The sequence below is a fragment of the Molossus molossus genome, unplaced genomic scaffold (assembly GCF_014108415.1).
Source record: "Molossus molossus isolate mMolMol1 unplaced genomic scaffold, mMolMol1.p scaffold_m16_p_18, whole genome shotgun sequence".
NCBI classification, from domain to species: Eukaryota; Metazoa; Chordata; class Mammalia; order Chiroptera; family Molossidae; genus Molossus; species Molossus molossus.
In genome coordinates this window covers 30,210,101-30,235,198 of record NW_023425353.1, presented here as the reverse complement: position 1 = coordinate 30,235,198, position 25,098 = coordinate 30,210,101, and the positions used below count along the sequence as shown (strand labels likewise).

Below are 25,098 nucleotides of genomic sequence, written 5' to 3'. Positions count from 1 at the left end.
TGAGCGTTGACCCATGCACCAAGAGGTCGCCAGTTCAATTCCCCGTCAGGACATATGCCTAGATCGTGGGCCCGATCTCCAGTGGGGAGCATGCAGGAGGCAGCCAATCGATGTTCTCTTTCATTGATGTTTCTATCTCTCTCTCCTGCTCCCTTCCTCTCTCTCTAAAATCAATAAAGAGCCCTGGTCGGTTTGGCTCAGCAGTTAGAGCGTCGGCCTGCAGCCCAGAGATACCCGGGTTCAGTTCCCACTAAGGGCACGTACCTCTGTTGCGGTTTGTCCCTGGCCCTGGTTGGGTCGTGTGGGTGGCAACCACTCGATGTGTCCCTTTCACATTGATGTTTCTCTCTCTCTTTCTCTCCCTCCTACTCTATCTGAACAAAATATAAAAAAAAAAATGTCCTGTGTGAGGATAAAAAAAAATAAAATCAATAAAGAAAAAAAATTTTTTTTAATAAAGAAAAGTTACTAATAATTTATGGACAAAAAAAGAACAAAATGAAATACATCCAAATGCTAACAGTGTTTATATCTGATTAATGAGATAGAAGGTGATTTTAAGTTTTTATACATTTTTTGTATTATCTAAAACTTAGAAATTAATTTAATGTTTTTAATTAATAGACTGTTCTTTAGAATAGTATTAGGTTTATAGAAAAACCAAGCTGATGGTACAGAGAGTTCCATATACTCACACTCAGTTTCCCCTATTATTAACATCTTACATTAGTGTGGTATATTTATCACAACTAATGAACTACTATTGATTACTGTTATTAACTAAAGGCCATACTTAATTCAAGTGTTTTTAGTTTTTACCTAATGTCCTTCTTTTGTTCAGGATCTTACCCAGAACAACCCATTACATTTAGTAGTCATGTCTCCTAGGCTCTTCTTGGCCGTGGTTGTCTTTAATGGCCATGCAGTTTGGAGGCGTACTAGTCAGGTATTTTGATGGAACTTGTCCTGTGTTTTTCTTATGATTAGACTCAGGGACTTGGGGGAGGAGGATCATAGAGATAATGTGTTATTTCATTACATCATATCAAGGGTACATACTATCAACACAATAGATTAGTATAGTAGGTATAATATAATAATAACAATATGATAATATAGACTAAATGACTGGATTCAATTGTTTCTATGTTTTATTGGTTTGGTTTTTTTGGTACTGTATTCCCACCCCCCTCAAAAAAAAGAATCAGTGCTCAGATTTTTTTTTATTAGTTCTATTATTTTTCTTTTTTATTATGCTTAATTCATGTATTTCCTTTTTTTTTATTTGCTAGTATAAGTAAAACAGTCATAATTTCCTCTGAGCACTATTTTAGTGGGATCCCACAGATTCTAATACATGGAACATTTCTTATTCTTATTCTCTAGGTATTCTGCAGTTTTTATAGAGAGCTCTTTTTTTTTTTTTTTAATCCTCACCTGAGGACATTTTTGCATTTATCTTCAGATAGCAGGAGGGAGAGTGGGAGGAAGAGAGAGAGAGAGAAACATCGACGTGAAAGAAAGACATCGACTGGTTGCCACCCACACAACCCCAACCGGGGCCAGGGACAAACTGCAACTGAGGTACGTGTCCTTAGTGGGAACCGAACCCGGGTCTCTCTGGACTGCGGACCGATGCTCTAACTGCTGAGCCAGACTGGCCAGGGCTAGAACTCTCTTTTTATATTAAAAAAATCTGGGTTGTCTAAAAGCGAGTTTATTATTTATTTACTTATCTTTAGCCATTTTACTGTTTATACCATAGTCACATTTAAGTTGTCGAAACTACTCCATAACAAACAGGACAGAGACCTGTCATGCAAAGGAAAGTAAGTGAAGGTTTTCCTAAAGCGTGAGGAGGGAAGTACTGCAGTAACACGGGTGGCCGCAGCAATCCGACAGCAGCACCAAGGTGTGCGAGCGGGTAGGAAGGAATAAAGGGGGCTCCCTCAGTAGCTGGCCTACTTATGTTGGCTGAGACCATTGCAGTTTCCTGAGGGGAATTTCCTAACACACTTGGTAAGCCGCTCACTTAGAACATAGAAGTAAACGGAGCAGGGTGACTAAAAGAGACTTTTTAAAATGTTCAAGTGGTAGAGTTTTGTGATCCATAATTTTGTGATTAATTTCTAGTTTATCTTCTGTTATTAGATTCTATATTATTTCAGCTTTTTGGGTGAGGTTTTATTTGTAGCCTAATATATGGGAAAACTTTTTGAAATATACATCAATTAAACCTGTCATATTGATTTTTCTGTCTTTACCTAATTTGGACCCTTGATCTGTCATGAAAGAAAAGAGGTAAATTAAAATCACCTGCCTTTACAGTGTATCTGTCTGTTGCTCCTTGTGTTTCCTGTTCCTTGTGTAGTGTTTGCTCTGAATTTTGGTGCTGCTGCTTGGTTTGGTTAGATCTTCAATTGTGGGTCATGTTTTTCATTAATGTAAAGTGTTCTTCTTTGTCTCATTTAAAACCATTTACCCTGAATTCAACTTTACTTGACAATAGTAGGTGATAGTGCCTGTTTAATCTGAGGTGGCACTTACCTGGTATATATTTGCCCTTCTTTTATTTTTAAAATTGTCGAGTCACTTTGCTTTGGAGATATCTCCTGTAGGAAGCATACTGTTAGGGGTTTGGTCTTGTTCCCCAATCTTTGAATCCTTTCTTTGTAGTAGTTTTCTGTGGCCATTCATTGACACAGCTGGTATTTTGGTCTTAGTTTTCCTATCAGATTTTGTTTCTTTGTCTCTTTGCTTCTATTGCTTTTAAAAACAAAATCTTCCGTGGTATGGTCTGTTTTATTTTGTGTTGTGTTCCTTCTGACAACTGGAAGGTTTGAATTTTCAGTTCTTCTGGAGGTAGCCTTTACAACTATGTAAAGTGCATTAATTTTTTAAAGACTGTACTAGTTGTCTCCCTTCTGAAAAAAGCGATCATAGAATTAGTTTGCAAATTTGGTCATAATTTTTATCTGCTATGTGGCAGCTTTTTTTCTGGTGAGTTTTCTTGGTTTCTAATTTTTTTCCCCTGTTCTTTAGTTCCTTTATTTCTCCTCTAGCATCCTGGACTATATTGTGTGCTGGTCACTCTTTGAAAGAGGCAAACCTTCTAAGATTGGTGTTTTCCAGGGGTGCATATAGAGGAGGTTCATGGAAGTGTTCCTGGAGAGCAGGATTGTTCTAGGTTCATGGTAGCTCTGCACAGGACTGTGGCAGTGATGTCTTTTTTTCTTTTCTTTATTGATGTTAGAGAGAGAGAGAAAGGGAGAGGGAGAGAGAGATAGAAACATCGATGAGAGAGAACATCGATTGGCCACCTCCTGCATGCTCCCCACTGGGCATGTGCCCTGACCGGCAATCGAAGCAGCGACCTCTTGGTGCATGAGACGACACTCAACCACTGAGCCACACTGGTCTTTTAGCTTCTACCCAGACAGCAGAGACCTGCAGCTATAGCCTTCCCCTAATTCAGGCCCTTCTCCTGCTCTGCCTCACCAACACACGGCCCCCCGTGGAGATGGCTGGCCTGTGGTTTTGTTAGCCCCGTCCTCCTCCTTCCTCCTCTCTCCCCCTGCCTCCCACTCACCTTCCCACGGAGACTCCGCCCCATCCTCAGATGGTTGCCTTATGTTCATGTCCATGTTCCTGGGTGACCTGGTGTCACAGGCATCTGCCAATGTACATACCCTGTTCCCATTGTTCCTGATTAGGAATCACTGGGTTTTTTCCTTCAGAGAGTGCCAACTGAGAGAGATCTGCCAGCTTCATCCGAGCTTTGCAGCCACAGGTGTCTCGTGTAGGTGTTTTCTCACACCCCGTTTGGTCTTCACTGCTTTGGGTAGGTCTTTACTGTTTTTGGCAGCCTCTCCTTCTAAGTTGCGGTTCAGATTACAAGTGTGTTCTAGTTTTGCAGAAGATAGAATTTACATTTCTGTGTCGTCTCCTTCTCTTTTATTTTGTGTGATTTGGGATATGAAAAGGCATAGCTTCATTCTGCTACGTTAGAACTGTCTAGTGTTGTGACTTTTCCTTGTTACGTGTTCTGGCCTTCCTCCAGATTACACATTGGCCAGAGCTCTCTGGATGGAGTTGGGATGAGCTGAAGCTGGGGTCTAACCATAGGAAGGAAAGAAAATGGGAGTTGAGAGAAAAGTAGGAGCGCTAAAAAAGAAATGCACAGCATCCCTCCCTGCCAGCACGCTTCTTTCCCTCTCCATCCACCTGCACTTTGGCTGAGAGTGTGCCATTATTTGGGTGGGAGGTCATGGCAGGGGATGAAAACCATCTGTCTCCTGGTCTGTTTCAGTGGAAGTGGTTCTGAGCCCAGCAACACTCAGGCCAGGGTGGGGAGGGCACATGCATTGCTCTGCGCTGGCTGCAGGGCTCAGCTCTCCATCTCAACCTCCACCAGGGCCCATCCAAGCACCCTGGGCTCTGGCTGGTCTCCTGGTGATGGTGGCCAAGTCCTCCTCCCCCAAAGCTAGAATCCTGCCTCAGAGCAGGTTTCCAGAGTTAATGCTGTTAATGGTATTTATATGCCCCAAGAAAGAACTTGTCCCTCCAAAGGGAAAGGGTTCACATGGGATACCCAGAGGGTAGACCCAGACACAGAGTCTCAGGCTAGCCCTTTATATTATTGTCTCTCAGGTTCTCACACCACCTAGAGGGAGGCATTTTATCTCCATGCTACAGAAGAGGAAACTAGAGTCTTGGAGAGGTTAAGAGACCTTCCTGTGGACACACAGCTAAGAGATGGAAAGGAGTTTGGATGCAGTTTCTTTTGGTTCCAGAGCCTGGCACCGGTTCCCTTATCCCCATGCTTCCTGCCCCCTTCCCATGAAGACCCCACCCCATCCTCAGATGGCTGCTGGTGTCCATGTCCACATCTCTGGGCGATCTTGCTGAATCCTCACTCTGTGTCTTGCTTATTACACCTGGCTATATTTTAGATGCTATTTAAGCTCCCCAAGGCAGCCAGGGAAAGGAGACAAGGGGCCATAGCCTACATATCTTCGGCCCCCATGTCTTAAGCAACTGCGTCCCCCCAGCCTTGGCACAGGGCTTGTCCTGTGGAATCGAATGCACCTGGGTTCCTCTCCAGCCTCTGTGGTCTTGGACAAGTCACTTAACTTCTATGGGCTCGGTCCACATTTCTAAAATAAAATGACCTATGACTCCTCCAAGTACAGAACATGGACTCTGAAGCCAGATGGCCCAGGTTTGAATCTTGGCTCAGCCCCTTATTAGCTGTGGGGCTTTGGTTAATTACCCTTTCTCTTTTAGTTTTCTCATGAGTAAGATGGGAATAATGTGTATGTCATAGGGAGGTTTAAGGATTAAATGAGCTAATAAATGTAAGTCATTTAGAACAGTGTCTGGCATACGGCAAGTATTAGGTGTCAGATATTATTATATTAATTATAATGAATGCATGGGAAGTGCTCAGCCCAGGCATGGGCATATACGCGGTCGATGCTGCTGTTATAGCCTGTGCCCTCTGCTTCCTTCCAGGAGCTTGGGCCCCTGCCCCAGCCCGGCAGAGGCTGTGGAAGTACACCGTCCGGAAGCCTGGTTCCCAGGCCCCTGGCCCATCCCTGGCTGCGGGGAGTGGCAGCTCCCACGAGGTAGCGGTGGCCTGCAGCGGTGGCCCCTCCTGGCAGTGAACCATGGGCCAGAAGCTCTCGGGGAGCCTCAAGTCAGTGGAGGTTCGAGAGCCGGCGCTGCGGCCGGCCAAGCGGGAGCTGCGGGGAGCAGAGCCGGGGAGGCCCGCGCGGCTAGACCAGCTGCTGGACATGCCCGCGGCGGGGCTGGCCGTGCAGCTGCGGCACGCGTGGAACCCCGAGGACCGTTCGCTCAACGTCTTCGTCAAGGACGACGACCGGCTCACCTTCCACCGGCACCCGGTGGCCCAGAGCACTGACGGCATCCGCGGCAAAGTGGGCCATGCCCGCGGCCTGCACGCCTGGCAGATCCACTGGCCCGCTCGGCAGCGGGGCACCCACGCGGTAGTGGGCGTGGCCACGGCCCGGGCACCCCTGCACTCGGTGGGCTACACCGCGCTGGTGGGGAGTGACGCTGAGTCGTGGGGCTGGGACCTGGGCCGCAGTCGCCTCTACCACGATGGCAAGAACCGGCCCGGAGTGGCCTACCCGGCCTTCCTGGGGCCCGAGGAGGCCTTCGCGCTGCCAGACTCGTTGCTTGTGGTGCTGGACATGGACGAGGGCACGCTCAGCTTCGTCGTGGACGGCCAGTACCTGGGCGTGGCCTTTCGTGGTCTCAAGGGCAAGAAGCTGTACCCGGTGGTGAGTGCTGTGTGGGGCCACTGTGAAGTCACCATGCGCTACATCAATGGCCTTGACCGTAAGTGCAGCCAGCTGTGTGGGGGGTAGGGAGTTCCAGAGTCGCCGGTCCCTGGGGGAGTCGGAGAGGGTGGCCGGAGGTAGGTGAGGCCCCGCCCTCCGTGTGCACGTGGGATGACCCTGCCACGTGTAGAGTGTGGTTAGAACATGGGCTCTGGGGCCAGGCAGTTCGATTCTGCACTGTCTTTTGCTGGCTTAGTGATCTTGAGCTGTGCCTCAGTTTCCCATTCTACAAAAGAGGCACAGTGTTAGTAATTTTGGTCGGGGTTGTGTTGAAGATCAAATAAGATAATAATATATGTGAAGTGATTAGAAGAGTAACTGGCTTTGAGTGTTGACCTAATTTTGAAATTTTTGGTCTGCATAAGGGTTATGCAAAATGATGACAGCAGGAGGAGAGTGGCAAGTGGAAGGCACAGCCCCTGTACTGAGTGCCATGCATTGAAGTCGCTGGATAATAATGATAGCAGCTATCATTTATTGACCACCTGTACACAGGGCCGAACACCCAAATTCCAGCTCTCCTGGAGAACTGTCTGTCGGGGCAGCTGCCTGTCCTCTGTAGCTGATTATTGCCTTTGCCTCATGGGAATGAGAGCTGCAAGTTGTGAAATCTTCTGGGTTTTGTTTTTTTTCCAAGAGGACCCAGAAATCTAGATTTTGAGCGAACTATCCTAGTTTTAAAGTTGGCCGCTGCTGAAAACACCATGGAGGCCAACAAAACACATGTCAGGCTACAGACAAGCCCATAGGCTGCTGGGTTTGACCCCTAATAAGTCTAAGGTCTCCTCTCATTTAATATACACAGGCGTCCTGTGAGGCAGCAGTAACAAAAGGGGTGATTGGTCTTAGGGCGCAGGCACTCCTGGAGGCAGGGTGGCCTCCAGACAAAGGCGCGTGTGGACGCCTGTCCCACACACTCCTTGTCCAAACAGGCATCCTCCTCACCCCGACGAAGCTCACGGAGGTGGGCACTGAAAGCCAGAGTTTCGGTGTATTTGTTCTAAGTGAGAGCTATAATCGCCCCATCTCAGAGATGAGAAAACTGAAGAGCGGGGCTCCAGAGAGCGAGTACCAGGTCTCCCCCGCTCTGTGAGCCTCTGAAGCCCACTCTTTCTTCTGCTTCCCCCCATAAGTTGAGGGGCTGCAAGTAACACTCAAGAAAAGTCCAGCACAAGATTTTACTCAAGTAAGATTTCCACTTACTCAAGGGCAGAGTGGGTTGACTTTACAAGGGTGGCAGGCCAACAGGCAGTGGCTGACACGCTCAGCTCTGCGGTGGAATCGGTGGTGTTCTTGTTCATATTTTATTCTTGTGGTTGTTGGACTAAGATTGCCATTGAATGTCACAACGTGGTTTGCTCTGATTAACTGGTTAAATCTCAGAGCGGATGAGCGTGTCCTGAGAAGGCTGGTTGGTCATCCCAGTGCCTTGTGGAGAATGTCTGGATCCCTCGTGGACATGGTGACCAGGCAGACCTCAGGGCTGAGCAAACCAACACCAACAACACTCTCTTGAAACGGAATTGGAAATTTTCCTTGCCAGAATTGATCACTGGTCTAGACAGGTGGGCTTGGTGCAGGGCTCTTGAGTCTGAGCCGCCTTACTTCCAATGCAACCCAAACCCTCCGTGGTTTTGTGTCTTTGGTGAGTCAGTCACTCTTAACACCTTACGTCTCATTTTACTCATCTATAAATTGGGACAGTATCAGATCCCTTTCACAACTACTGTGAGATCTTGTGTGGTGGCACCAATACTATGGTAGCTGGGATTAAAGGCTGACATTGATGCCCTGTGGGAGTTACCTGAGCCAACAGTTGGGCCTCAACTGAGCTTCCTCTTGGGTATTAATTCACACTCGGGTATTATCTGTTGCTTGGATTCCAGGCACAGAGCTAAGGTGCTGACAAGGTTGCAGCCAGTGGCCCTCTCACGCATGATAGGACTGGGAGCAGTCAAGCCCTGGTGTCCTCCTTGGTGCACTGCTGAGGGTGGGCATCCGGGTGGGAAAAACGGTTGTGTTTGGGGCATTTTGAGCTCTTGGATCCTTTAAGAGGCTAAAGAAACTTGAGACTGGAATTTAGAGTGTTCCGTCCTCCCACTGGCAGTGATTTTTTTCAGGTTGGCTGAAGCTGGAATGGCTATCCCAGACTCAAGGGGAGTCCAGGATGTCATGTGACGAGAGCCAATGGCATCTCCCATTCAGTGACAGGATTGACTTGTCTGCTCTGGCACTGGCCTGTTCCCCTGAGAGAAGTAATGTTCTCTGTCTCAGGCAGGGTATGACTGAAGAATCGGGGAGCTCATCCTCTCTGGGCTTCAAAAGTCCCATGGTCCATGGGACAAGCCCTTGCCTATGCAATAAGCCATAGCACAGGCTGCAGTGGAGTCTGACAGAGGCTGGTTGGGAAGGGACTCTGCGATGCCTATACCTGGTGACCTGGGCTGAAGTCCACCAGTGGATCCCTGGGCGCTGGGAAGGGTTTGGCCTAGGGAGTCTCTGGGCAGGGCAGGTGACCCAAGGTGGGGTTCTGTGCATGAGAAGAATTCTGAGCCCACACTGGTTGTGGAATGATTGCAGGTCCCCACACTCAGACCCTATTGGGATGTAGCTGCAGTTAGAGACAGGCTCGAGAGCAGAGGGGTGGGGCTGTTTTCTGGGGTTGCTTCCCCGCAAGATCACGGGGGCAGAACTCTGCCAAGGCCCCTCACAGACCCCAACACTCACCGGGAGGCCATATGGACAAGGAGTACGTCCTCTCTCTGCACCCCATGGTTCTCCTTTGTAAAACGAGCATGAGAAAGCCCACCGGCACATAGCAGGCGCACAGCGATCAGGGCTCCCTGCTTTGACCAACCGGTGAGCTGGCCCAGGTCCTGGGATTCACCTATAGACTAAAACAAAAAATGGCCTTAACAGAGGCTTCTCCTCTAATGTGATTAAAGTAAGTTATACCATTTTCTCAATTTTTGAGTTTTTATGCCTGTAAAAGCAAGACTTGGAAAGTGCTAACTGCATTTAACACCGGAGCATGTGTTTGTTTCTGGAAGTGCTCCTTCCTTTGCAGTGTGTTTCTTCAGCTGCGCCACGGAGTGAAGGAGCTCAGCATCCCGGGCTTTGCCGTAAACAGCTGACGCCCGTGGGCTCTGCCACCTGAGAGAGCTGAGAACGGAGGAGCCGAGGCCAGGCAAATCGGCAAGTTGTCTCCAGATGACAGGGTCCAGAGCCCAATAATAGCAATAGCAATAACTAGTACTTACATAATAACGGCAAAAACGAATATAGTGCTTAGTCTGTGCTGGGCTCTATTCTAAGCACTTTACAAATTCTAACTCATTTAGTCCTTATAACAACTCTTTCAGCTAATACTTATATTATTATCTTTATTTTACAATGAAGAATTGAGGCACAGAGAGCTTGAGAAAGTTGTTCCAGGTCACACAGCTAGTAACTGGGGTAACCAGGACTCACAATGGCAGACTGGTCCAATGGGCCCCTTGTGAAGATGTTTGCAGACAAGGCAGGAGGAGAGTGCAAAGGAGAGGCTGCTTCGTCAGGCCAAGTGCAGCAAAGGGCAGGGCCCTTTCCTTCAGCCAAGAGTTTGGGTGAGGCCCTGAGATGCTTCCCTGTGCTTCCTCCTCCCACCGGCTTCATCTCCAGCCTTCAAAGCTCTTGGCTCAGCACGAGCTCCTTAGGGTGTTCCAAAAAGCTCGTTGCATGAAGACAGCGCCAGCCGTGGCCTCGAATCACACATGCTTTGCTTGCTAACGGGATAATGTCACTGAAAATGTCCCAACTGCTGTGAGGTTGGCCCTGGGTGGGCCAGACCTTGGGAATCAGCTTTATTGATGGACACTTGGGCTGTTTCCAGATCTTAGCTATTGTAAATAGGGCGGCTATGAACACAGGGGTACATGTATTCTTTCTGATTGGTGTTTCAGGTTTCTTAGGATATATTCCTAAAAGTGGGATCATTGGGTCAAATGGCAGCTCTAGGCTGGTTTCAGGAATTGCTCCTGGGGTCATGCCCCTGGCTCCCCCTCCATGCTGGCTGCCAGGAGGGCTGATGGACTGGCCTGTCTCCTGTCTTGGAGTCCTTGGGTGGTGAGTGTTACATGAGTGACACAGGATGTGGAGAGGAGCACAGACAGAGACCAGCAGGCTTGGAGTCCCGAACCGCTTTGATTTGAGGGTCATGGTAATTATACTTTTTCAAAGATGCCACCCATGTTCTATGCCTTGGGCCAAGTGTTGTACTCATTTTATTCTTTTTTTTGGTTCACACAATAAACCTTGAGGCAATGTGACTATTATTATCCACATTTTATAAAAGAGGAAACTGATTCTTGGAAGGTGAAGAATTTGCCCAAAGCCACACAGCTAGTAAGTAGCAGAGCTGTACTCAACCCGTACCAGAGCCACTCCTGTGCGCTGCCCCCGCTGCCTGGGCCAGCCCGGCCCCCATTCTGCCCAGAGCAGGGCCTGAGTCCACAGAGCAGGTGTTGGTGTCCCGGGCTGGCTTTCTGGGGGGTGGAGAGTGGGAACCGTAGGATCTTGGGCCTAACTGGCAGAGAGGGATTGTCTGCCTGCATTGAGCCAGGAAAATTGTATTTCCAGACGCAGTTCCTAGATGGTTTAATTGATCTGCCAACAACTATTTATTGGCGCAGTGGCTCAGCAGAGGAGTCTGGCGGCCAGCCAAGGTTTCTGGTATTGATGAAGGCCAGAGAGAGTTTTCTACCAGAATGACTGCAAGGACACCATCCCCTTGCCAGAGCTGTCCTCCCAGTCTGCGCTGAACTCACGACCTTCCTGCTCAACTCCCAAGTGTCTCCTGGGTGGCACGATCCTCACACCCCTGCTGACATCTGAACTCAGCTCCTCTTCCCTCCTGACCAGGTCCACCCCTGCCCTATCATTCTGCCCTGACTCCAGCTCACCCCCAGCGCTCAGCCCAGGACTGTCTCCTGCACCCTCACTTCAGCACTGAGTTCTCCCCCTGTCCGCCCTATTGACTTGCTTTCCCGGTGGGTCTGCCTTCTTTCCCTAGATGGATATGAAGTTCCTCGAGGCATGAGGGTGACTCAGGAGGCATGCGTGTGGAAGTGGACAGAGAGGGATTTAAAAATAGGATGCATTTACTTCTCAAAGGTCAACTGTGCACATGGCAGCAAACGTAAACACTGTCTCCGAAGGGGTGTCCAGTGAAATGCCTGCCCCTCCGTAGCTCCCCAGCTCCCCACCATCAGCAGTCTCTCATGCGTCCTTCCAGATTTTTATGACATAGATGTTTTACACAAACGTGACCATATTGCAAACATTGCTCTGCATCTCATTTTCCCCCCTTAATCTAGCTTGGTGATTGTTCAGCATGATTAACATAGAGCTGCTTCCTTCTTTGTTAACAGCGACTTGGGTCTCCATAGTATGGCTGTACCATCATTTAATTATTCCAACCCCTATTTTTGGACATTTAGGCAGTTTCCCGTCTTTGAGAATAAACTTTTGATCCTGATTTGAATTCCATTTCTGCCCTCTTCTGGCGAATTTACACCCTTGAGCCTTAGTTTTACCATCTGTGCAATGGGAATAAGTATATGTACCTGCAGAGTTGCTATGAGTCTTCAAATTATTGCAGAAATGAGCATGGTGCCACACTTGGCTCAGATGGGTACATGGTGAAAGGGGCCAGTGGACATTCCTTTGCTCACCCGGCGTTACCAATCATAGCGTGCCCAGTGCTGAGCTCGTCTTGGGCACCTGATGAATGCTTGTGAATGATTTAATTTCTAGTTTAAAATACAGTAGAGTGGCATCAATATGTTATTAAGGAGGCTTTAAACACATTGTTGGACTAAGATCCTTTGAGCTGTATAACCCAGTCAGTCCTCATGTAGGGTGAATGTCAGCGCAGTAAGACCCCTGGGCCCCTTACTTGCCCAGAGAAGGTCCGGACTAAGTGTGTTTTGCTGTTCCGTTATTGCTCCTGCTGAAAGTGATCGTTCTTTGAGGTGGAGACTGCATCCTTCTGGGCCACCCCCCACGGCACCCCTTGTAACAGAGTACATAGTAGGTGCTCAATAAATGCATATTAATGTACTGCCCTCCCACCCTCTGCACAGCTTTTTTTCCTGCATCGCAGCAGGACCTGAGTCACAGCTGCCTGAAGTAGCGGGGGCCTGGCCATCAGCTGCTGCCGCCTTGAAAGCGTGACTCCTAAGTGACCCGTTCCGACCTCTCACTGTGTGCCATGCACGACACATCTGTCTCCATATCCAGGCCCAGTGGAGGCTTCGTGATGGGCCCTGCCATTCAATTCAGGATCTCGACATTCAGAAACTCGTCCCTACGCTTTGTTTTCCACAGAAAGGAACAGACTTTCAGCTGAGAAAAGGTTTCGCTCAGATGCCATGACGTGCTTTGAGGGTTTTTCCCCCCAGTAACAGTCATGAGTAGATTCAATCTAGGAAGTCCTGCCTGCAGGAGGGGGGATTTGAAACGCAGGCCCGGGGAGGACGAGCACGTGGAGAGGACACTGGAAACAATAGGCGCTGCCATCCTTCTTGAGGACTGCGCGTGGGGTTGTGGGAGGAGCCAGGTCTCAGGGGTCTCACCACCCCCCACTCATTCCCGACTTGGCTGCTAATTAGCTGTGACCCCGAGCGAGTCACTTCACCCCTGAGCCTCACTGTCCTTATTTATAATAGTAATAGAGATTTACTTTGCCGCAAGGCATCAGGTTGGTGGATAATATGTAAGCGTGACTAGGCTAGTGCCTGATACATAGTAGGTACTAAAAAAGGTAGGTTTAAAAATCGCCAGTTATGACTTGCAACTCCCATAGATTGGTACCGTCACTTGGTGTTATTAAATGGGGCAATAATTATTGTTATTAAATTTGGTTTCACATTGTGAAATCTGAGGGATTTCACACTGGGGAATAGGTTGGTTTGGGAGGTTTTTGACTCTTTTCTCTTTAATATACATGATGGAAACACCATCTGAGGTTCCAAGGCCAACTGGATTTGTTACGAATGAGCTGACAGTGTTTCGCCTTCACTACGAGCAGTTTTCAAGCGTCCAGCTAAATGTCTGGTTCCAGTGTTTTGTAGCTCTCAGTGGTGACTTGCCAGGTGAGCGTGTCAGCACGGGTGTCCACACAGACAGTGTCCCCACCAGCTGTACCCACGTGTATACTGAGCAGAGATGAGCTGCTGAGGCGGTGGCCCTGAGGGCAGAATCTGCCGCGGAACAGATGTTACCAGGCCTGGCTGGGCTCCGTCCGCTCTGGGCCTTTGGCAGAAAGGGAAGGGGGACGAGGCGGCAGGCTCCGCTCTTCAGGGGCTGGCAGGAGGGGGAGGGCAGGCCCCAGGCATTGGGGCTGGAACAGATGCCACCTGGCAACTGGTGGAAGAGCCTTGTTTCACAGGTGGGAGCTGAAGGGACCAGGGAGCTAGGAGGACTTGTCCAAAGTTACCTGCTGATTAAAACCCAGGCCTCCGATCCTCCTGAAAATGCACCTCGTCAGAAACAGGAGAGTGAGTAGCCCATGCGGTTCATGGGTGTCTCGAAGAACCCGGCACACGCGGAGGACATCGGAGTTCAGGGGGAGATTCATGGGTCGGGGTGGAGGGGCCCTTGGCACTTGGGCAGAATTTACATAGGTGCCCCCCGGCCCCAAATACACACACGAAAGCCCTCCCTGGCTTGTCAGTGCCTCCCACATGCGTGAGACCCTGTCCCTACCCTGGCTCAGACCATAGAATGACGGGGTTCAGCACATCAGAGACCAGAGATAACTGGCCTCTCCAGTGACGGCCTGGATGACCTGGGCCCAAGTTCTTCTCATACCTGTAAAGTGAGGATGATGGTGGACTCGCCCCACAGACTTGTTGTCACCAGTGCTTCTCAAACCTCAACGTGCCCTCAGGTCCGCTGGGGGTCTTGTTAAACGCAGATTCTGACTTGGAAGAGCAGGGTGGGGCCCCAAGTTCTTCATTTCTGACAAGCTCCGGGGTGATGCCCACAGAGCTGCCTGTGGAAGGTGGGGCTGAGGAGAAGGCCTCCATGCACTCGGGGTATCGCCGAGTCCCACCATCCACCCGCCTAACCCCACTCTGATCCTGCAGCCAAGTTAACCTGCTTCTTCCTCCGGGCCTCGGTCTGTGCTGACCTCTGTTGGAAGTGGCCCGCCTCCCCTGTTTCACCGAGGCCCAGAGTTGCCAAGCCTGGCTCTGCCCACGGCCCCTCCTGGCTGGCTGACGTGAGGGCGAGTCCTGCCCAGCCCACTGCCCTCCACTTCTCATCCTCCCCAGCGACCACGTGACTCGGTTTATGTGTCCTGGAACCCATGTTCTCACAGTTGCCAGCAAGGTCAACACCAGTAAATCCACACTATTATCCATGAATTTCCCACGAGGGCCACTTTGTTTGGGAAGGGATTACCGCAAATAGAAACAGCTCTTCGTTAAACATCATTGATTGAGCGCTTCCAGGCCGGCCGCTGCTCATGCACCGTCTTACCTAAACCTCCACAGCCCCGTGCAAATGCCAGTCAGCTCCCTCCGCACGTTAGCTCACTCAGCCCCACAGAAGAGAAGGCACTGTCCTCCCATTTCACAGGCAAGGAGACTGAGGCTGAGGGTGATGAAGAGGCTGCTCACAGCACATGCTCGGGAGGCTGCCATCTGCAGGCTTGAATCCAGGCCTCACACTCCAGTGCCCACGTCTCTAACCTCCACGCCACACGTCACACTGTGTACCAAAGCCGGCATGCAGGTCGCATTTAAACATCCTTAAATCCGTACAGCCAAGCTGTGTGTGTCCTCACCCTGCCACTTGGAACCGGTGCTGCTGTTGAGCGGGTGCTGCCGGGGAAGCCATGGCTGGAGTCAGCAGCCTTGCAGGGGGGTGTTTAAGCAAATGGCCTGCGAGGCAGGCAGCAGCGTTTGTTTGCCGAGGGCCGGGAAGCCAGCTGGTCCTCCAGTCTTGTCCCTTGGTTGAGGCGAGGGGCCGGTTAGCGTGAGTTACTGCCTGTCCCAGACACTAATAAGGCTGCTTGTCTGCAGCCTTCCATAATTCAAGTTAAGACTGTGCCGTTTAATAGCCCTTCTTCATCAGCTCTTCCAGGACTCGGTACCTCCCTAATGATTTATTTGCTTGGGATGAAATTAAGCCGAGACAGCATGAGCTTGGAAAATACTGCCGGGCTGGCTCCCCACTTTTCTGTCTTAGCTGGTGGCCACTTCCATACATGGAGCTGCTGGCCCCGTTCTGTGACCCGACGGCTAGGAGCTCCCGTGGGCTCAGGCTTCCCCGTCGCTGGCCCCCAGACCACACTTGCCAGGGCGCCTGCTGCCCCTCATCTCTCCCACCTCCAAGGCCCGTGACCCCGCGGGGGTGCAGCGAGGGGCCAGAGCTGCCAGCAGAGGCATCGCCCAGGCTTAGAGTCAGTCGTTCAGGTGGAAGCGTTCGGGTTGATCCATTCGGAGCCTCAGCCACGTTGCAGATGTTGCCCTATCTGTGGACGTTTCTCCCTCAGAATGCCTTTCATGAGGGTGTCCCGAGGGGAGAGCTGGGGTGCTTCTGGCCTCTAGTTAGGTGGGTGACAGCTGTCTCCCCAGGAGGGGCCCGTGAGATCCTGTTCTCTCTGGAGTGAGGGGCCAGAGTCTCAGCTGGAGGCCAAGCACCAAGAATGGGGTTGGGGTGTTGCGTTGGGGCCCCTTTGGAAGCTCACATCCCAGACAACTCAAGTTGCCTCAGGAAAGGGTGTGAGTATAAGGTGGCGTGAGGACTGGGGTGAGTCCAGGAGCAGGAGCATGCTAGGCACCCCATCACTGCCTCAACTGCGTGTCTGTCCCAGGGACACCCTGTCCCACAGCTCCTGACCACGCCTGTGTTTTTCCTGTTCCCTCAGAGTTTGGGCCCCCTTGGCATTAGCTTCCTGGGGCCCTGACCCCGCCCCACGCCCTGACAGCTTCCACCTCACTGTGAGCTGCGTGCTGTTGTCCCAGGTCTTGTTTAGCGTCCTGAGAGTCGCTGATGGGCCCGGTGCTTCTTCCCACCCGTCCTCTGATTGGCTGCCTCTGGGCTGGGGCCCACGTGCTGGTTCGCTCAGCTGTAAGGAGCCCTGGAGCTGGTCACTTAGCACACCTGCCTGGAAATCAGCATCTCTCAGGGAGGGTGTGAAAAACACATATTTTGGCAATCTCTCGCCTATTGGATCAGTGGGCCTTGGAGTGTGTGTGTGTGTGTGTGTGTGTGTGTGTGTGTGACAAGCTTCATCAATCCAGCACCAACTTCAATCCCGGTGACCGTGTCATCAATCCAGCACTGGCAGGAAGTCGGCTGTTTGGATGCCTGGCTGGAAGGAGGCTGTGGGGTGGGTGGGTGCAGGGCCATGGATGGGGTGCAGGTGAGTGAGCAGTGATGTCCCAGGCACAGCAGGGTTCGGCTCCCAGTCTCCGCTGGGCCAGGCCTGGTGGACCAAGACTGAGCTTACAGCTCCAGTACCAAGGAAACGTGTTGGGTCCATGCGGCCTCGGGGATTGACTTGTGAGTGTTGAGGAAGCAATGCCCAAAGTCAGCCCTCAGCCAGGGTCCTGAGAGCTCTGTGTACCTGTGTGGGCCATTTCTGCGCCCCCAGCTGAGCCTGTCGGTTCAGTGGGGAGTCCCCCTGAGTGGCTGCATTCTTCCCGCCGGAGATGGCTAGACCGTCCCCTTTGCCCTGTGTCCCAGCACCTGGCATGTGGTGGGTTCCCAGGCTGCGTCTATGGACTGACCTGCTGGATAGCTAAGTCCACACAGCAGGATGGCGAAGCGCTGCCCGTGTGGGTGGAGCCAGGGCCCCGGGGAAAGCACACCCTCTGCACAGCCTCCTCGACACTGCGGGGAAGGGGAGCCTGAGACGTTTTCAGTCAGCTAGGAGTAGTGCCTCGAGATTAGTCACACCCTGCCCACGGCCACTAATTTGATCTGCATGTGAGGAAGCTATTGCTTTTTCTGCTACCACACACGGTCCCGGCGTAGGCCAGTCTGCCCACTGGCATGGGAAGGGACAGTGACACTGGCCATTTATCCTTTCACTCGGCCTTTGTGCCAGGCCTGCCTGTGCCAGCCCGGCCGGGGCTGGGCTCGGTGGTGAGCCCGGCGGGCCTGTCTGCGCTCTCGGAGCCCACAGTCTGCCAGGGAGCCACAGGCGCAGTAGGAGAGGCTTTCTATCGGCCAGCCAGTCGCTCGGCGGCTATTTTCTGAGCATCTCCTATGTGCCAGGCACCGGGGAATCTGTGATGACTATTCAGGGGGAGAGACAGACAGAAAAAAAAAACCCAAACAAATGCTATGGCAAATTTAGATATAGCTCAATGTGATTTAAGAGAACAAAACTGGAGGAAACGATGTGGGGGTGTCTCCCAGCTGCTGCCTTGGCCCCCTTTCTGGGGAAGGGACATGTGAGTGAGACCTACATGCTGAGGGGGGCAGCCATGGAAAGATCTAGGGGAGGAGTGAGTGGGCAGGGACCAGCCTTCCAGTCTGTGGCCCCCAGGGCAGCCGGGGAGGCTGGGTGTGGTGCAGGAGAGGGAGGGCCAGGGGCGGGGTCGGCAGGGGCTGCACACGGCCTGCGGCTGCGGCATGGGGCATTGCCATTCCACTGTTTTAGAAAAAGTCGAAACAGCCTCATTTTAAAGAAGCAATATTTGAAGTTTCTTGTCCACTGGGACAAGTCTCCTGGTTTTACAAAATGACATGTTTTGGGGACTTTGGTGAGAGCGGCCTTTGACTGAGGTGGGTATTGCCACTTCCACGGTGCAGATGAGTTGACTGAGGCCCAGAGGCTTGGGAGCCTTGGCCGGCCGCACGGAGTGGGGGAGCCGACTGGAAGCCCATGTGTGTTTCTCACCTCGCCCCTGTTCCAGAAGCAGACTCCAGGTGTGTGTATGTGTGAGCACAGAGTTCCACGGGTCTGTCAAGAGCCGCCTGGTCGTCCAGCCGAGAGCGGGGGCCTCTGCAGGGTGGGAGCCCGTGTGGCCTGGTGAGTCCCCATCCACCAGTTCTGTGTGTTCGGGCTGTGAGCAGGGTGAGAGCAGCATGATGGCTGGGGACTCTGGCTCACAGTCTGCCCTGTCTGGGTGACGGGCAGGCGGCTGATACTGGGGCCTGGGCCCCCACTGTCCACTGTGCGGTGGCTTCCCCGCATTCTGGCTATACCCCGGGAAGGGGACAGTAGGGCTGGGTCTGCTCAGGTGGGCTCTGCCTTCCCCTGTGTCATCTGGCATGGCAGAGCCCCAAGGCTCCGACAGGCTTCTGCAGGCCTGGGCACTTGTCACCTCCAGGCTGGGCAAGCCACCCAGGAGGCGCACGGTGGGTCGAGGGCCTTTGTTTTATTTTTGACTGGCATGGGCAACCTTCCTTGGCTTTTCAGGGTGTTTTGCCAAAATGGGTTGTTCAGATGTGTGAAGGATGAAAAAGCATTCGCTGCCTGAACTAATTTGATTACCCACTGTCCGATTTGGGGAGGGAAGGACAGAGGAGAAGGTAAGTCCTGGAAAGAGCACTGGACTAGGAGCCTGAAACCTGGCTCAGCACAGGCCGGCTTGGCCACCAGCTGCATGACCTTGGGTGAGCCACCTCCCCTCTCTGTGCCTCTGTTTCTCCATCAAAAGAAGGAGGGGATTGGCTAAGAGGACCTCGAGGGGTTGCCATTATTCACTGGTATCAAATATTGAGAAACTGCACATCTGATTTTTGGGGAGGACGAACACTTTACACTACTGTGCTGTCCACCACAGTAGCCACTAGCCACAGATGGCTATTTATATTTATGTTTAAATTCATTAAAACTAAGTTAGAAATTCAGTTCTACAGTTGCAGTGGCCACATTCAAGTGCTCCCGCTTGAGGGGTGGGCGTTGGAAGAAGATTCAGCGCAGACACCAGGAAACCTTACTGAGTGTCAGAGTCCCGGGTGGGGAGAGCCAGGAGCGGTGGGGGCAGGCTGTGGCCAATGGCCAGAGGGACGCCAGGAATTCTCAGGAAGAGGACCTGGGGGACAACAGGGGTCAGGAGCCCTGCTGCCAGGAGAGGCAGCCTCAGTGGTGGAGACAACAGCTCAGAACACCCCAGTTCAGGTCAGGGAGCACAGCACCCTTGCTGGGTCCCTGGGTGAGACCCTGAGCCCGCTGGGCCTCCGTGTCCTCCAGTGAGAAGGGAGGAATAAGAAAGAGGGTTGTAATGGATCTGGACTAAATCAGACCCTGGCAGGCCCTTTGTACACGGTACGGCCCGGCTCACGTGAGCGACTGCTTCACACGGGCTGCGGATTACTCCTTTGACTTTTATCATAGACTGTCTGCGGTGCGATTTGAAAGTACTGAGGTTCCCTTCCTTCTCCCCAGGTGGGCAGTAGGCTGCGTGGAAAAGGCGATGAGTGTGTGCTTCCCGGCCACCTCACAGCCCTGAGCACGCAGGTGGCTTTCCCTCCACGCCGTGGAACCCCGGCTGCAGAGCAGCGTTGGTGGCCGTCTGCGGGCCCCGCGGGCTCTCCTCTTCCTCCTGCCCTGTGCCTGTCACCACACGCCGTCATGCTCCGACAGATGTTGACAGTCTCCTTGTCCCTGGCACATGTGAGCGTCTGGCTGGGTCTGGTTGTCATTTTCTGAACCCATGGCCCATCTCAGGCCCTGACCCCAGCCCCACCGTGTGTAAACAAATCAAGGGCACAGGTCAAAGGCCAGAGCTGGGCTTGGCCAGCATCTCACGTAGGTGCGCACTTGGCAGGAAGTAGCCTGGTGTCCGGTTTCACGATGAGGGTCCCTCCCCAGCTGAAATTGGCTTTCATCAGCATTTCTTGGTGACACTTCTGGCCGACTTGCTGATGATGGATTACCGGCTGCACACCAGCCCTGGATGGGTTCGTTGCTCAGGTCTGGCTCTGGTGTTTCGTGAAGTCCCCACCATAGACAGGGGTTTGCATCCTCCAGAGCCATCTTTCCCGCCACAAAATCCATGTGCTTCCCAACAACACTGTCAGTGAAGACAGGTCAGTAGCCATTTGGTGACCATATTCCTGCCTCAAACTAAGTGCTTTTCACATACATGTGCAATTCCATTAAACCCTTTGGAGTAGTTCATGTTAATATCTCCGTTTTATGGATAAAGAGATTGAAGCTGTGAGAAGCTGAAAGGTTGCAGGACCAGAACTGGAATTGGGACCCAGGTCTGTTTGATTCCCAGGTTCCAAGTCTCCCTTTTAGGGTGTCCCGAAGGCCTCCCTTCTTGCCCCTGCTACCTTCTCTCTGCTCACGATGAGCTGCAGCCAGGTGTTGAAGCACCCGAAATGCAGCGTGGCGTCCCTATTTCCTGCTAAGTCTCAGCGTGGCGATCTGAACTTCTCTAGATATAGGTTTAAGGCCAGGTTTTGCTGAGCTGTGTGACCTGGGCCAGCCACGGAACCCCTCTGAGACCAGGTGCCTTTGCTAGACAGTGGGGCCACCTTACATTCCAAGGAGCTCAGTACAGTGCTCGGTACATGGCTTCTCACCCATGGGAATCATGTCCCGTGGTTCTCGGAGGAGACACTGTTGTCCCCATACTTCCCACCTCCACCATCCCCAGTAGAACCCTGGTGGCGTCTCTCTTGGTCCCAGGTCATGTTTAGCAGAAGATACAAGAACGGCACCAGCTCCACCTGGGCCCCGTGTTCTCAGCCTCCTGCCAGGACAAGGGCCACAGCCGGCTCTGCCCTGGGGAGGAGGTCTTAGCTGTGCCTCTGTCTCTAGGCAGACGTGCCCTGTGTGGCCTTCCCCCCAGACCCAGCTTCAGAACGCCCGTCACAAGAGCGCGGCCCCCCAGGCTTCGGGCCAGCAGCCTTTGCTCAGCGGGCAAATCTCACCTCCACACGTTTGCTTGTGCTGGGTCCCCCGCCCGGTGCCAGACCCATTTCTCCATCTGCTTAAAGCTGCCCTTTCTCTAGACGCAGAGATGCCAACTGCATTTTATTTATTTTTTATTTATTTATTTTTTTTATCCTCACCCGAGAACATTTTTCCATTTTTTGTACAGATAGAGTGGGAGAGAGAGAGAGGAAGAGATAGAGAGAGAGAAACATCGATGTGAAAGGGACACATCGAGTGGCTGCCACCGCACGACCAACCAGGGTCGGGGACAAACTGCAACCGAAGTACGTGCCCTTAGCGGGAACCGAACCCAGGTCTCTCCGGACCGCAGGCCGACGCTCTAACCGCTGAGCCAAACCGGCCAGGGCCCAACTGCATTTTAAAAGTCCTCTCTAATCGTCTTAGTCCATGTTGACGACTCTGTTCTGAGCTGCCGGAGCACATGGGTGGGTGCAAGGGGGTGTGGGGCTGTATAACCCAGAAACGAAGGCACACCACCTTCTCAGTGACCTGTCCCCGGACAGCTTTCTGTCTGGCTCCTCCTCACTGGACTCCGGCCCCTGCCCAGCGCTCCCTCTGAACTCCAGCACCTTCTGGAGGCCCTGCAGAGGGAAAGGCTCTGAAGTTCGGCCGAAAGCCGAGGTTTGAATCCCTGCTCTGCGTTCCGGGCGGTGGGACTCGGGGCTTTCGCTTTGGTGGCATCATCTGTAAAATGTGGCTCATAACGGCTGCATGGAGGGTGACAGAGAGAGGTCGTGCGCCTGCGGTGTGAACAGCCTAGCACGTCTGCGGCAGGCTTCCCTGGATGGAGCTCGCACAGACCTGCTTTCTCCCAGATCGCAGCCCGCGATGCAGCCCGAGTGGATGGGAGCACCGTGAAGACTTCTTGGCTTTGTCAGTACATTTCTTTTGCGATGTTTCTCTATTAAAAAGCCACTTGAGGTGTTCCAAGGCTGAGAGCAGAAGCACAGTGCTCGCTCAGCTTTTGAGGGGGCCCCTGCCTGACCCTCTCTCCTCCTCCCTCACACCCCTGCCCTGGCCTCTCTGTGCCCTCCCCTATGCCGCCTGGGCGGCTACACTGGCCTATAAATCAAACCTGTCCCTGGAGACCTCTGACCCAAACCAGATGGCTGTACAAGCCAGCAGAGTAAGCTCGGTTCCCAACAATGCTTGACCCACCCCCCACCCGACCCAGGGCCTTGGAGCTCATTTAGACAGCTGCCCTGTCAATCACTACCCATTGGCGATCCAGGCACTGGCAGCAGCTGGGGGCCATGACCTCTCAGAGATGCTTAGGGACTGTCTTGGAGACATTCCATTAAGCCATATAAAGATCTCTTGAGGGTTTGTGGTGTCTGCTTTCTGTGATACAGGCAGTAGACTGGCTCAGTAGCCCAAGCTAGTATGCTCTGTGCTCCTGTCTACTACCTCTTCCTCCAGGAAGCCTTCCTTGGTTACAGCAGCTGCTGGAGCTTTTATAGCTTAAAATGTCTGACCCCTCCTGACACTCATTCATATACTGTTCATTCTTTCTACAGACGTTCACTGTGCTTTCTCTGTCTGGGCCCTCGGGGAAGCTTGGGCACTGCCCTTGCTACCAGGAGCTTCCCAAGAGAGCTTTGGTTATAGATCATTACAGGAGAGGGTGATGGGGCTACAGCTGAGCAGGAGAAACGGCACCATGAAAACTCAGAAGGTAGTTGCACTATAACCTTGGAATCCAAGACAGCTTCGTGAGAGGAGCACTTGAGCGGAGTCTTAAAGGATGAGTTGGTGTTTGCCAACTAGGGGAGGGAAGAGTGTGTTTCAGACAGAGGGGCAGCATGTATCAGGTACAGGCTGGGGGTGTGAAGCAGCTTGATAGTTTCAGGGGCCTGCAAATTAGACAGCATGCTGGAAGTACACATGGGGAGTGAATGGGGTTATGGGGCACATCAGTATGAATTTGGCTGGACTTTGTACAACCAAAAATCCCTAATAATATAGGCTTAAAGAAGAATAGAGGTTAATTTCTTATTTAAGACAAGTCTGGAATCAGGCAGTTCAAGGATCTTGTGGGACTCCATGAGGTGATTAGCCCCCCAGGCTTCTTCTACTTGTAGCTCTACCTTCCCTACTTGTGACTTCCATTCCCAAAGGTGCCTCATGATCTATAATGGCTGCCAGAGCTCCAGCTTTTGCACCCACATTCCAGGCAGTAGGATGGAAGAAGAGCTAAAGGAGGGCACACTGTCTCCCTTTAAAAGAATGTCTCAGAAATACCATACACTGCTTCTGCTTATAGCTTAGTGGCCAAAAAGTTATCATCTACCACTCTTAGCTGCAAGGAAGCTGGGAAATATAGTTCTAACCAATAGGTGCTGCCTCGAATACTGTTCTACAAAGGATCCTGAGGCTTCACCTTGCTTCTGTGGGAAAGAACACTGTGCTTAATTAATGATGCCTTCCTTCTTTGTGGGCATGGAGCCAACAGCATGCACTCCCGTGTTTGCCGTGCTGGTCTATAGCCAGAAGGTTCTCTCCCTAGGGCTTCCCAAGGTGTTTGGTGCAGTTCCTGCAAACAGTGCCAGGCACATGGCCAGCCACTCTCCAAAGCCCCAACGCAGCAGAATTCTAGGTGAAGGGTTTCTTGGTGTTCTGCAGTCTGGTTTTGTTCCTGATCTATGGCCTCATTAATGTGTCCGTTGCCCTTCCGCAAGTCTAAAGTCTGCAAAATAGTCTGTGCGGTTAGAGCATGGACCAGGACAAGAAAGAAATACATCGTCACTAAGGTAGCTGCAGCCCCATCTCCCAATGACAGCTTTTCCAGAATGTAATAATGCAGAAAAAATTTGAGGAGAGTTCTGAGCCATTTTATTTTCACAGCTGGAAATACATTATCTCTTGGTTTAATTTCACACCTGCTGTGTGTCGGAGACCCAGTTTCCTTAGCTATGAAACAGGACTAGTACTATCTGCCTTGAGGGATTGTTAAGAGGATCACATGAAATAAGAGAGGGCAAAGCAGGAATGAGACACAGAGGGGAGCAGTTAGGAGCACAGGCTCTGGTCTCAACTGCCTATGTTCCAAATCCTGGCTATGCTGCTGATTGCTGTGTGGCCTTGCATATGTTACTGAACCTCTCTGTTCCTTTCTTTTCTTATCTGTGAAATGGAATGATAACAATTGTACCTACCTTGTAGGGCTATTGCAAGGCTCATACGCGTGATAATATACATGAAGGGCTTAGGACCCAGCATCTGGTATGTGCATGTAAAAAGTATTGGCTCTGAAGAGCATGGTCTTTGGGATCAGGAAGGCCTGGACTATGATTCTGGGTAAATTACCCATCCAGGACTTGGTTGCCTCATTTGTTTTTTGTTGTTGTTGTTTTTAATATGTTTGTTTGTTTGTTTATTTATTTATTTTAGAGAGAGGGGGAGGGAGAGAGAGATAGAAACATCGATGTGAGAGAGATATATCCATCGGCTGCCTCCTGCATGTCTCCAACTAGGGATCGAGCCCCAAACCCAGGCATGTGCCCTGACCAGGGATCGATCTGGGCCTTCTCAGTCCATGGGGATGACACTCAATCCACTGAGCCACACTGGCCAGTCCTGGTTGCCTCATTTGTAAAACAAGAATAATATGGCCTACCTTGCAGAGAGAGGATTAGGGACAGAAAAACTATAAAATGACATAGGACACACTTCATAAGTCAGAACTATGGGGAAGATTATAATAATGATCCTGTGTCCCAGGTTCTGTTATTAGATCTTTACGTCATAAGAACACTACGGGGAAACTGAGGCATAGGGACTTGCCCACGGTCACACAGCTGGTGAAATACAAAGTTGAGA

General features: G+C 51.6%; 1 protein-coding gene across 1 annotated transcript in view; it reads left to right on the top strand.

The window, feature by feature from the left end:
- Positions 1 to 25,098, top strand: part of SPSB4 (splA/ryanodine receptor domain and SOCS box containing 4) — a 72,153-nt gene that overhangs the window by 9,096 nt on the left and 37,959 nt on the right. The window contains exon 2 of the mRNA XM_036267296.1: positions 5,515 to 6,363. Coding sequence (XP_036123189.1) covers positions 5,670 to 6,363 — 694 coding nt within the window. The 5' untranslated portion in view covers positions 5,515 to 5,669. The remainder of the gene's footprint in view (positions 1 to 5,514; positions 6,364 to 25,098) is intronic.